This window comes from Channa argus, chromosome 1 (assembly GCF_033026475.1).
Source record: "Channa argus isolate prfri chromosome 1, Channa argus male v1.0, whole genome shotgun sequence".
Taxonomy (NCBI): domain Eukaryota; kingdom Metazoa; phylum Chordata; class Actinopteri; order Anabantiformes; family Channidae; genus Channa; species Channa argus.
Window position 1 is genome coordinate 2,578,376 of NC_090197.1, and position 13,884 is coordinate 2,592,259.

At 39.2% G+C, this 13,884-nt stretch overlaps 1 protein-coding gene and 1 long non-coding RNA gene across 2 annotated transcripts; both read right to left on the reverse strand.

The window, feature by feature from the left end:
* Positions 1–6,845: 6,845 nt before the first annotated feature.
* Positions 6,846–7,481, reverse strand: LOC137100192 (uncharacterized). Its single transcript, XR_010910860.1, has 2 exons — positions 7,270–7,481; positions 6,846–7,081 (listed from the first exon to the last, which is right to left on the reverse strand). It is a non-coding gene; the product is annotated as an uncharacterized lncRNA (long non-coding RNA).
* Positions 7,482–7,914: 433 nt separating this feature from the next.
* Positions 7,915–11,306, reverse strand: LOC137102232 (uncharacterized). Its single transcript, XM_067481504.1, has 6 exons — positions 11,252–11,306; positions 9,966–10,241; positions 9,417–9,686; positions 8,950–9,054; positions 8,277–8,736; positions 7,915–7,975 (listed from the first exon to the last, which is right to left on the reverse strand). The coding sequence occupies exons 1-5, from the start codon at positions 11,304–11,306 to the stop codon at positions 8,636–8,638; spliced, it is 807 nt and encodes a 268-aa protein (XP_067337605.1). The 3' UTR covers positions 7,915–7,975; positions 8,277–8,635.
* Between the last annotated feature and the right edge of the window lie 2,578 nt (positions 11,307–13,884).

A 13,884-nucleotide genomic window follows, 5' to 3' on the forward strand; every position in this document is an offset into this window, starting at 1 on the left:
TGAGGAAGCTGAATAAAAATCTGTAACATCTTATCAGTACATGAAAAAATGTGCATGTACTGAGTGGACTCAAACAACAATTGCATTAAATCTCAAAAGTGACCTTTTTAGATCTGATCTATGTCTTTATTACACAGCTGTTGTCTAAAAACAGGGTTTAACAAGGCACTGGGCCATGTTGTGTGCTAGTCATCAGAATTCTGTAGGTTGTGTATGTGGTAGGAGGAGGCCTTTCTGAAAAACTGTTGGTTTGACGTATGTCAGACAAAAAGTGTCAAAACTATTAAGAAAAAACAGGCTATAATATCTTATTTGTGTTTTATTCAAAATCTAAGGGCTGAGATTATATAGTAGGAGGAGGATTATGTGTCGATAAAAGTGGTTTGGACTTTGTCAGTCAAACAATAAATAAGCTATTGGGGGAAAGAATGATGTAACATCTTATAAGTCCATGTTACATGATTTTATTCAAAAGTCACCTGTATGTAATGAGTTGACTCAAATGAGTATGAAGTTGGTTCGAGGAAACAACACAAAGAAAATGGCAAATGAGAAAAAACTGTCATTTCCCTGTGAACCATCTGCTGGCGAAAATCTTTTTAAATAACTTTACTTTAAACACTGATCGTGGGGTAAAGACAACACTTGTGCTTGATCAGAAACATTTGTGCGTAATACAAAACCAATCTGGTGGAGATTAAACTGTCAGCACCACTTGTTATCTGATCTCTGCTCAACACAAACAGCAGCTTTTCACACAGACAAACCTTCAACTTGTGATTTTTACAGTCCATCAAACTGCAGCTGAGAATCTTTTACACACTGAAATTGTCACTTACCAAAGATTCACACGGAGAAAAGATCTGAGCCACAACACGGACAAAGAGAAAGTAAAAACTAACTACAGGAAACAGGAAGTAAAAAAGAAGCTTGTCTGGAGCAAATAACCGACTATTTACTACTTCCTCCTGACTATATAGGATATTAAATATTTAGTGGACTATAAAGTCTTTTTGTCTGACAAAACACTTTGACACTAATCAAAACACTGTGATAGTTTTACCTGTGTATAAATACACGATCTGAGTATTTCATCCATATCTATGAAGCAGTAAACGCTGTTCTCCCGGAACCTTCGAGGAGCTGTTGTTTTCCTCCAACATCTTTATGTGTCGGAGCTCCGCTGCTTAGTTTCCTTCTCCTGCTCCATCAGTCAGTTTCTCTGTTAAACACAACATGTCACTTTAAATGAGTTTCATTTCAACTTTATTCCCCGTTCGGACGTTTATCTTGTCTTTTAATTGGTGTTTTCGGGGATAAAACTAATGTGAAAGCAGATAAACTAAAGTCAAACCAACATGTTCCTGTGCTTCACTCCCGGAGCGGTGGAGGGTTTCGGCGGTGTGGACCCTCGGAGCAGCCCGCTGTCAGAGATGGAGACACTGCGGGTGTAAGTTAACGATCGGCGGTGGAGGACATCCTGGGGGTGTTCGGGAAAACTGTGGCCCGGTACCGGGAGCAGCGACAGCTGGACAGCCTGAGGTCCATGGAGGACAAGTGGAACCGGGCAGCAGGTCACTTTGTGTCCCATAGCATCAGATGTGAGGATTTGCTGCTTTTCTTTGTCATTTGTTAAAGTAAATGAAATATCTTTACGTTGTTGATGGTTTATACACAGACACATTGTGAGGGACATTTTCACTCTTAACTTTCAGTTTGCTTTTTGTCCTCTGCCTGTCTTCAGGACCTCTGCAGTCTTCTTCCTGGATCCTGGGGGTCCAGCTGAACCAGAATGATCCAGAATCTCTGGTGTCGGCTGCTCAGATTAAAACAGAAGCTGAGGGTGAGGACTGTGGAGGATCAGAACCAGAGTTTGATCCAGCTGAAGTGGTCAACTCCTCGCTGATCTTTCTTACACTGAGGACAGTGGAGACTACTGGCCAGAGGCCGTACTGGTGCTTCACCTGTGACCGGGTCTTCAGCCAGCTGTCCTGCTTCTACAAACACCCCTGTCAGAGGAGACACCTCATCTCCACTCTCGTCAATCCCACCTGACCACCTAAAAACACGACGGGGATTCTGTAGCTTTGCAAATGAAACAGTCAACATGTGGTGGAAGTTTTCACAGGTCCACTCTTGAGGACAGAGGCTGAGTCTAATTTTACTGCTGCAGGTGTCTGGTCTGTGTGTCAGCATGTTTAACACCTGAGTGGATTTGATTGGACCTCGGTGTGTGAGGTGTCAGGTGGGTTTAAGGTGAGAGGAGCATGAAGAAGTTCACAGCTCAGCTTTGTTCTGACAGAAGAAGAAAAATTAGTTCACGTGATTTTTCTGCTGTTGATATGAAACAGATCAGAATATTGATCTTTGTCTTTTTATTCTCAGTGCAACAGATGGAAACAGGACTTTAAATTCTTTTTATAATAACTTTGAAGCATAAACCAGTTATTTTAATTACTATGACTTTACATAAATTCTCAGGACATATATTATATTTTTTATCCACTGGACTGTTTGTTACTTTATTTAAATGATTGATGATTGTTGTAATCTTTGTGTTTTCTCCCTCTTCTGTTGGGGGTTGGAAGGTGGGAGATAGAAACAGATTACTGGGCTTAGTGTTTCTGAAACATGGATGATCTACACTCTGTTCTGGACTGGAGCAGTTGGGATTAAGGGTCTTGCTCGAGGACACCACAGTGTTGCTGATGGGGGAGGATGAGGGGTCTTTTTCACTTACCCACCCATCCTGCTGGGGCTGGTGACTGAAGCAGGGACCTTCCAATCACCAGCTCACTTCTCTCACTGAAATAAGAAGATTTCAGACACAGATTCATGAAGCAGTCTCTTGGTTTGGACTCCCTCTAGTGGCTGAATCGTGATGGTAACTCTGATATCTGGGCAGTTTTTGGGCTCAGTGTTGCTGAAAGTCACTATTAACAGGCTGAATGACAGAGGTCACATACAGTTGTTGTACTGGCTGAGGCCTAATGTTTAGATTGTTACTGTTCACACTAACTAATGAAACAGACCCTGGGACTAAATGAAAATGTAATAATTGTTAGCAAAAACCTCAAGTCTTAAAATCAACTTGTGACATATTTGGCTTTTCTGAATTTCTTTTGGTCAGAATTTCCTGCAGCGTTGCTGTTTTTTCTTTCTTTTTTCCATGTTTAAAACTAGTCAGACTGCAGCAACGGAGCTGTTTTTTCTGCTGTTGACACTTCATCTTGCATCTCCAGGTGAGATCACATTCCAGGTGTTATGTTTTAAAGGCGTTTCTTGGACTTTGAGTGTTGCTTCATGGAAAAGCATTACAGTGCATGGAGTCACAAGCTGTCAGTGCCTGTAAGAAAACTTAAAACCAACCAAATAAAGATGATCTAACAGCACAAGCTAGAAGCCTTTTTTCATGGTCAGAATATGTGATCACAAGACGTTTTCACAGGTGTAATTATCCACCTGTGTCCAATGTGTCCTGTCTTTATGACCCTGTTGTTGGAATGCGATTCACAGTTAAGAGGAAAGTTAAGGGAAATCTAAGTAACTATACACAGCGACTTTTCCTCAGTTTCTTACAGCTGTTACTGTTGGGAATAGATGTTTGACCTTCTACAAACAATATTTGCAACAATCTTGCAGTTTCTCCAAGTCATTAAAGAGAAAAACTGAATCTTCTAATTTGTTATTCATATAAATACAATTAGAAATCATTTCTTTAAGTACTTAAGTAATTACTGAAGTCTTGCACCACCTGAGTGCTTCTACCTCCGCTCTTAAATCAGGTCAACAGACTCATCAACTCTGAGTGAGCAGAATGTGAAGTAGATGTGATGTTCAACTACAGCATGGACACATTCTGATATGAGTGAGACTTAAAGAAGCTTCATTTGGGGCAGTCACCTGATTTTTGTGTGGTGAAGCGAAGCTTAAAGACAACATGACAAGATGCTTCTGCTTTGAAAGTTGTCTGCTTTGAGTGGAACATCCCTCTTTTTGAAAAACAGTCTTTGTTACCATGTTCATGTTAGTATGTTATTACCATAAGCAAAGTGACTTGATCCTGTTTAAGTTTATTGTTCACACTAAGAGGTTATTTAAGTTCTTTGTTCAGAGAGTCTGGACTGTCCTGGTGGGTCTACATGGAAAATAAAGTTGAACTGTTTGAGTCCTCGTCTTTGTCTAAACTGTGACCAGAGCTTTGAACCATGTTTCAATCCTGACTCATGTTCAACCAAACAGTGAATTTTACTTTGTTACATGTGATTCCACATCTGTCACTGTTCTACATTTTAACACCTAATATTTCCTAACAATGACTAATGGCAGTGTAATAAACATAAAAACTGTCTCATGTTACTGTCAGCGCTGATCCATCCACCCATTCCCACTGACATCCTCCTGAAGTATATTGAGTCATTAAATCAATCCAAGACTCCTCATTTATATTCAGCTCAGTGACAAATTCTTAATAATTAACAAGAGATAATCATTTCACCATTTATATTTCAGTTTTTCTTCCTATTGGGAGTAAAATCTGTTACATTTCTTTTTCTCTGTGTTGCACATCCACCAACTATTGTCACAGTTTACACAACTTTAACCATTTCCAACAAAAGAGAAGCCTCCATTTTGAGGGCTTTGACCCCTATATATTCTGATTGTGAAGAAGTTCTAAAACACTGTACACTGGTCACACACACAGTAACAAACACTCACCTGTTCCTCTTTGCTGTTGATGATCACCAGATGTTCACCTCTGTTCTGCTGGATTTAAGCTGCTTTACATGTTTGCTTAAGATAAAAATGTAAAGGTGACATTTTGTTCCACAAATGTATGAAAATTTAATCCCACCTGTTCCTGACTGCCCACTGATTTTGTGTCTTTCTCATGTTCATTATTGATATTTTCCATGTCTGCTGGTGATTTCAGTTTGCTCACCATTAATATAATGTGGGTCACTGTTCTGATTCTTCACAAATCAGTTTCTTCTACAGCTTGTTGCAGGTGTTGCTTGATTGACAGAAATGACTAAACCTGAACCTGAAGTTCCACCTTGAACTCCTCTTTCACAACCAGTGTTGTTTCCAGGAGCTTTGGGTTTGTGCAGTAAAAAATATGGTCTGTCGTTCAGCTTAGACACATCTGTACATCAGGAAAATGTGACAGTCAGTATTTATTGCAGTTTCATCAGTTACATCTCATTCAGTATTTCAATGTTTTTGCTTCAGTCTTTGATTTTACATTGTTATAAATGAATGATAAAATTACTTCTACTGTTTCCATCAAAGGAAGCACTGCCAACCACGGAATACGGAGACTGTGTCTCTGCAGAAATACAGAAATAACATCCTGTGCACCGTATGTAATAAAATGTATGATCAGAATACACATGCACACCAGTCACCACGTTACAAACTGTACAGCAGGTCACGTTAACATGGGCTTGAACAGAGCTCTCCTTCTTTTACCAATCGTGTTTCCTGTTGGTGGGTGATCACAGATGGTGGAATATATGGGTTCAGTGTGGGCTGATCCACCTGTTCACACATAGACAACTCAAGCACAACATGCGTGTATTCATCAAACTAAACCCCAAAAGGCCTTTTTTTACCTGGAGAAGTTGCCAAGCAGTAAGTAGCTGTCGGTCCACTGGAGTCCACTATAAATAAGAAAAGAAGAACATTAAACTTGGGCTTTTTCAGCTCAACAACATCTGCAATAAAACTTCTGCCAGTAAAAAGCCAATGAAGTAGTTTATTCAAAGGCACAAATGTGGAGATAAATGATGATGGCAGCTCAGCCCATCCACCGCTGATATACGAGTTAACCACAGTGAGTTTGTTGTCTAACTGTTAATTACTGTGAATACACTAAAATAACAGCTGTTTATATGTTACACTAACAATTTAACCTGATTTGTAACATAACCTTGTGACTAAGCAACTTCTTTTGGAGCCTCGAGTCACCTGAACCAGCTGTAGCTGCTCAGCAGTGAATCACAGGAGACGGAAGAGGACAGAGGACCAGTCACAGTGACTGATTAATATATTCTTCATTCTGTTCAAACTTCACCCACTTCTTAATGTCGGGACTGTTTTTCTTTCATTCATGCAGAGTTTCCAGAGTTTCCACGTGAATGAGCAGTGATATTGAGTCTGTGTGAGAAATGGATTGATGAATTTCACTCAGTTGTCACAACCATCTGTATGTGACTCCTTCTTCCTACATCTTGTGTTTCTCAAAAAGTGAATTTGTGAAAAGTGATTCTGATGTCACTCTGTATTATTTTCAGTAAACACTGAATGTGATGAGAATTACTGCTCGATTCATTTCTCAACTGACGACTACAAGCTGTTATGTTAACTGATGAATGAGTTATTTGCTATATTGCTGAAAGGCAGAGATGACGCTGGAAAAGTGGTTTTAACTCTTCTCTTTTCTCACCATTTGCAGGCCGACGCACTGATCTGTCCTTGATCTCATCATAGATGTGATGTGTTTGTTTATTTTCTGCAAAGTGAGAGTTAAGAATTAGTGACACTGGGGATGTTAAAATGCAAGAGAGAACAGTAGAGATACTGCAGTCTGAACAAATAACACATCATTTACAGATGAGCTTCCAACAACATCCAACAGCAGTATTAGAATTATTAGTTAGTTATTAGTTTTTAATATTACACCAATCAGCCATAACATTATGTTATTTGATTAAAAAAAACGTCTCAGAATCTGTAAGTTTCTTTTCAACACAATCTCCCAGATTCCTAAAATAAAGGACATTGTTGAGAAATAGTTGTGAACCTTTGCTGTATTTTTGTATTAAAGTAAAATCACATTTAAGCAAAATGTAAATCAGTTTTATTCTTATTTAAGTCACAATGACTGAGGCCAGTAGTTTAAAACATTGTTCTGTTCAGGATCAGGCAGCAGGTCTGGTGATGACTGAGGAGTAAATGATGTCCTGGTGGTCTCGATTCGGTGGCGTCTTGCTGGGTCTCTCCCTCCAGTTCTGTCGACCCAGAGACGCGTAGCGAATCGTCTCCTCCAGCAGAGACGGACCCTCAAACACCGCGTACTCTGCAGAGAAACATGTGGTTCAAAAATGAAAACAGACCTGAAATCACACAGCTGGGATCAGAGGCTAGATCAGAAACAGGGCTCAGACGTCAGGGGGCCAGAAATCCCCAAGTTTACTGGGAGCTGATAAAAGATCAAAAAAATAATGATAATGGCACTTGTGGGTTTCCGTATGTCTGAACACTCACTTGCATATCTGTAGTTCTTCTTCCTCCTGCACTTCATGCTTATCAGTAAAAGACAGACTGCAGCCAGGAGGAGCATCATTAAACCGAAACCGACCACAGCCACCAACAACAGAGCTGAGGGAGACCACACACATTCACACTTTTCCAAACAGAACTCGACTTTTCTAAAGACTGTGGAGTATGGAAGACAAAAGGTGATGTGATGTTGATCAACCAACCATTTTCAGATCTTTTCTTCTCCTTCTTCTTTTTCTTAACATCTGTTGAACAGAAATAATGTGAAACAACTATTCAAAATAGGGTTAGATACTAAAAAAAAATATTCTTCTGTTTTGTTTTTCTTTTTGTTCAGGGAAAAATATTAAAACCACATGTTCACTATATGGAACATAATGCAAATCATTTCTGTTATTGACCTTCCATGAGTAACAAATAAAGATATTGAAAAATTGTCTTCAGTATTAAAAAACAATAAGCAAAACATAAATAAAAAACTTTTGCACTATTTTACTTATTCGTTAATTTAGACTTTATATCGGAACATTTGCTTTTAAACTTCACTGTATTATTTAATTTCCCGCCAAAACTGTGTCAAACCTTATTTATTGTGCTGTTTTTCCTCTAATGTAAGAAAATCCCACCTGAGTCACAGCAGGTGATGTAATTGTTCTGGTGGACGAGTGGTCGCTCGTTGGCTCTGGATGCCCTGATGGATAAGAGGGAGGTTTTAAAATCTCTTAGAACATGTGAAAATAATAAGCTGATGCAAAACTTGAAATGTAGTTTTTAAAGTCAGTTTGAATTGTTACACACAGAGACACATATGGTTTATGAAACTGTCTCTGTAAAAAAGAAATTATAATAATTATGGTTTAAGCAAAACTTTCCAAATATTGGATAAATGTTTAAGAAGGTTTTGACATTTGAATCTTAAATGTTAACACAACTGTCTTATATGTTTTATATATTTTTATTTTACAACAAAATGTTGTAAAAGTTTTTCCTACATATTTTCATAGAAGCTTGCTCCATGTGTAGAGATGCTGTCTCAGCCTCATGTGACACAGATTCACTGCACATCACTGGCAGCGTTGCAGAGATATTTACTTCTAGTGTTGGAGCGAGCCTCACCCTACTGACCAATCAGAGAAGAGCAGAGGTTTATTAGCTTCCTGTTTATTGTAATTTGATAACTACAATTACTTGAAGGGCTGTGCAGACTGTAAAAACTGTATCAGAGCAGGATGGACTGATTCAGACACCGCAGCTTTGATTTCATAGACTTGGGGTTCAGTGTCTTACTTACTGAACCGGGATGTGGACTAGAGGAGCGAAGACAAATGGAACAGACGACTTTAGCTGCAGGTCAGTGTTTAAAATAAGGGATGACACATTTCTCACCTTGTTGCAGTTCAAACATTGGTCTGTCTGCTATCTCAGCGTAGACAGTGTCTCTTTGTTCACCTCCTGTCAATCAAGAGTGTCAGTACATCACCTTTTCTGATCAAAACATCAAATGTGGACGTGGTACAGAGTAATAAGGGATGGTGATGATTTTGTAAATGTTTCTTTTCTCTTGCGTGTTCAAGTGGTTATTTGAGGACATTTGAAACAACATCTTGTCCTTTGATTAAACGTCTTATCCACAGATGCACGTTTTCACTCTCAGTTTTTATTCACCTCGTCTTTTGATCGTGTGTCTCCATGTGAGGAAGATGACGGTCAAAATGAGGAGCAGAGGTAGGAACACTCCAAGAAGCCATAAGAACTGCTGTGCAGACGCAGCTGGAAGATAGAACAGAAGTTTATTTATGACACAACGAGTCCTGGAGGTAGTTTGTTCCTACACGACTCACAGTAGCATCACTGTAATTTCAGGCCCAAATGGCAGCTGTTACCAACTTCACCAACTTTCTGCTCACGTCCTAAATACTCCAACTGCTAGAGGACGACTGTCTGTACAATGTCTCTGTGGGTCCTAACAACCTGCTGGAAGCAACAATGTGAAAACCTGGATTTTTCAGGAGCACAGGCTCCACAAAGCCTCCTTTACTCTTTGCTCCACGGTGCTACACTTAGTCAAAAACTCCATACAGCACATTTACGTTCAACAGAAATTCATATTTGCTCTTTTCCAGATTTCTCACCGTCCATCACGATCACGTAAGCGGCAGGTTTTTCTTCACAGAAGTACAGCCCAGAGTCTTCAGGCTGCACGCGGGTTATAGTCAGTGTTTGGTTCACAGGTGAAACCACAAACCTGCTGTGGACTTCAGTCTGCCCGTCCTGACCTTGACCAAACACACTTTTGGTTTTTCCTTTGACTTCTCGAGTCCACGCTGGATCCGATCTTCCAACATCAGGGGAACATTTCAGAGTGACGACGGCTCTTTGAGTAGCATTTAATATTACTGCTGCTGTACACAACAAAGGCAAAGTGATTGGTGAACAATTGATTTCATAATGTGTCAACATGTACTGATCTCATGTGAGCAGAATTATCTACTGATATTAATGTTCAAAGCAAAGAAGTGTCTTATTCATCTCAGTGTAGCAGAACTCGTCCTGTGAGAAAACAAGAGGACAGACCTGTTCTTAAACTGGGACGTCACTACATGATCACACACTTTACTACTGTCCAACAGGAATCGTCACGTTACTACAGTTACACAACATATTGTACATTGTGATGTTACCTGATGGGATCACGGTCAGTTCCACAGCTTTTTTATTATTACAGAAATAAGTTCCACTGTCTGACACTGCAGCTCTGCTAATGTACAGAGACTTGTCTCCTAATGAGCTAAATCGTTTGTCTGGGTCATTGATGTGTTTTTCGTCTCTGTCGTGAGCCGTCAGTATGTCCTCTTTGTGTCCATTTGTCTCTCTGCTCCATGTCACTTTAGGCTCCACGGGTCGAGGACAAGGCAGCGAGATCTGCTGCTTCTCTTTAAATAATTTCTGGATTATTTCTGTTAAAAAAAAGAAAAAAAGAAATTAGCATCTGTTCTTAGCATCTGTAGACGAGTGAAATTGTTCTTTTCACTGTCGGTTAGAGAAAGTAGTTTGAGTCTGTCAGTTCTGTGGGACATTTTACAGAGAATTAAATAATATCATAAAAGCAAAATCAATAATAACATCATCAGCGGATTTGATGATGAAAATAATCATTAGTTGCAGCTTCTGCAGGAACATTTGACATTTGTTAACAAGCAGTGAAACACACAATATCACCAGAGTTGGACTTTGGGAACTTGAAAGTTTTATCACTTTGACAGCATCAGCAGACTCCTCAGATACTCGCTTCTGCACTGCAGCTAAAATTAGTCAAATATTTTTGAATGTCTCATAATAGAATCGCTGACGACACACACACACAGGTAAAGACTTAACCCTGAAACAGCCATTTTGTGTGTGTGTGTGTGTGTGTGTGTACTTTAAGTAGCAAGCACACACACACAAACTGTATTTTGTAGATGATGCTCTATTTCCTGATCTACAGTCATGATAACAACTTAAGCATTGTTAAAAAACCATAACCAATAACAACAGAGGATTTTCCACAGTTAATAACAAGTAACTAACAACTAGTAATTGTTCAGATAATTGTTCAAGTACCTACGACTGAAACATTCAAAGTTGCAGGAAATGTCACATTAGTTGGGTGGGAACAGTGGGAGCGATCTGATGATGATCCTCACGCATTTCCTTGCCTCCGTTTTTTATTCAACTCTGCCTTAATTGCTCTGTGGTTATTTGCACTTTGTGATGAGACAGGAAGCAGCTTTGGACCAATAGAATGATATTAATAAATAAAGAGCTGCAAGTGAGTGAAAATGTTGAGGTCTGTACATCATATGCGCTCTTTACTCGTATACGGTAGTGTTACACCCAAAATGTTCTGTACCTTCTCATTACCTGTATTACGGTAAACACCTTTTAGGGAAGAGAAGAAGAAAACTGTTGTCACGTTATGACTGACCGTGTCGGATGGACAGAGCCGACAAAGCTGTTCTTTTGCTAAATAAACGTTTCATTGTGTGGCCAAAGAGACCAGAATGATTTTTACTTTATCTCCACACGCAGAGTGAACGAATTGTTCCTGCGCTCAACAGAAAACCTTATATCTTAACATAAGGACGAGAAAACGTTTCAAAACTTTTAGCTTTGTGTTTATTAGGTTTTTTAGTTCAAATGCATTGATCAGACAGAAACTAATGTATTTAAAGTGTCAGTGGTTGGGTTTTGTCCTGCTACTACTTCCTTGTTGCTCTCTGTTCAAAGCTGCCTGACTCAGACAGAAACAGACAGTGAAGACTGGTCACAAAGAAGTTCACTTAGTTTTTAGCTCTTCATCAACATGTCGACAGAAATTCAAACTGATTCTGATCTGAGGGTGAAATATATCAGAGGAGAGAGAGAGAACATGGAGGTGGAGATGATGGAGGATGGAGATCAGTATGATGATTCAAAGCCCTGTGTTTTGTTGCCTTCATATCCACCCCGACCTTCTCTACAAAGACTGACTACGGCCACTAGATGTCAGCATTTCCCCTCACATCTTGATCCTAACAACTGTGCCATTAGGTAGTAGGTGACCTACTAAAGCATAACTGTGGCTGTGACAATGACTGATAACCATGCATTCAATAGCATGAGAACACTGGAACACTGCTGTCAAGAAAGGGCCAACAATTCTGAAATAAATGTGTCTGTGGATTTTGTCTCTGTAGAACCACACAGTGAGAAGAAGCTTCCAGCTGGGAGAAACAGCAGTTTCAGAGTTTTTACAGTGTCTCTGGGAGTTCTGTATCTTCTGATTCTGGCTGGGATCATCACACGCTGTGAGGACTTTTATTCCATAATGTTGAAGCTTTTATTTTCTCCTAGAAATGATGTTAGAAACATGTTTCTTACAAATGAATGTTGTTGAACTTGTTAATCATTTAGTCCTGATCAGCTCTGGGCTCATCACACACAGTGTCCTAAACCATAGGATTATTAAAGACTGTCCACAGCTGCTGGGCTGCTCTCCAAGCACCAACCATTTGTCAGCTTGTGAGGAGAATTCAAATCCAGTGGATTCCATCTTCTTAGTGGCTGTTCCATCAGTAAACAGGCTTTGAAAAACCCACAGACGACCAATCATTTCAAAGAAACACAGGATAAAGTCGTGACCACCTAAAGCTCGAGCTGTTAGAACTTGGTTACTTTGCGTCTCCATTGATGTGCTGCAGTGCTCAGATCTTGGTCCTCTTCTATTTCCATCTATACTACATCCCTGGGTTCTATCATCCATAGAACTATGGATTACTACAATAGTTCTATGTTGATACTGAATTTCTCAGTAAAATGTTCACAACACAACAACATGTTCACAGAACAACATCTACTTTGTGACGACAGTAGAAATAAAGTGATTTCTGGTTCTGTTTAAAGTCACAGCACTTGGTGAAGTTGAAATCCTTTAAAAACAAGTATTTAACGTTACAGACATTTGTGTTGGTTCTTTGTTGGCTCTAGTCACGACTCCCTGAGTGAGTTTATCACAGCAGGTTAAAGAACAGTGGCTTCAACAAGTTACTAGTGTTATTAAGTGTGACAGTGACACTTTAACGTGCTCAGCAAACTTCAATATGCTGTATTTTAAACACAATGATTTCATGGTTTTGATCTGTTTGGATTTGGTTTTTCCCTCCAGATATTTTAGTGACTTTGGAGAAAAATAATCAGGAGAATAAACTCAACAACCTGAGTCACAGTTCAAATCAGTCACAGCATCTCATCAAGCAGCTCCAGGGTAAAACTTCAGGATCCAACTTCACAATGTTTCCATGTTCTCATAGTGTTTTTCTACTGTTCTAATACAAAGACAGCAGTCAACAATACTCAGTTACAGAGACTCATTGTTTCTTTGCTTTTGTGTTTCTCATCATTTCATTCAGTCACCAAAGAAAAAGAGCTTCAATCCAGGATTGACAACCTGAACAAAAGCTACAATGAGCTCCAGGACAAAATATGTAAGATTTTGAAATCATAACCAAATGTCATTATACACAAGATTCAGCTTCATGTTACGTTGAGACATGACAGGATTCATATTGTTGTAATGTTGTTTTTAAGACACGTCAGTCACCAACAGTCAGTTACAGGATGAAATAAAGCTGCTGAAAGACAAACTTAAAGATGAGAAAAGTTTAAAAAATTAAAACCAAAAACCAGGATTAAACTAATTTCCATGATATTACTTAAATGTGCCTTTATGTTCAGTTAGAGTTGTTTCATGTTGTTGAACATTTTTCTATGTGGATATTTCTGTTGCAGGTCATCACTTAAAAATCTGAGTTTTAACTTCTTTCTAAACTGAAGCTGAAAGAGAAAAGCAGCAGATTAAGATCTTATTTTACACAGTGACACTACAGATCATCATCATTCTGATACTGAATGACATGAAATCTGTCTTTAAACATTTGTTTGACATTAAGGGAAGTTGTGTCCTGAAGGATGGAAGAGATTTGGATCCAGTTGTTACTTTAAATCCACTGAGAAGAAAAATTGGACTGAGAGCAGAAAAGACTGTGAGAACAGAGAATCAGACAGAAAAGAAGAACAGGT

Bases quoted from the DNA above. Each gene is read 5' to 3' on its own strand.
- LOC137102232 (XM_067481504.1), bottom strand. From the start codon at position 11,306: ATGAAACGTTTATTTAGCAAAAGAACAGCTTTGTCGGCTCTGTCCATC. The intron at 10,242-11,251 runs GTCAGTCATAAC...TTTTTTTAACAG, and splicing joins GGCTCTGTCCATCCGACACG to AAATAATCCAGAAATTATTT. The intron at 8,737-8,949 runs GTGAATAAAAAC...CTTGATTGACAG, and splicing joins ACACACGATCAAAAGACGAG to GAGGTGAACAAAGAGACACT.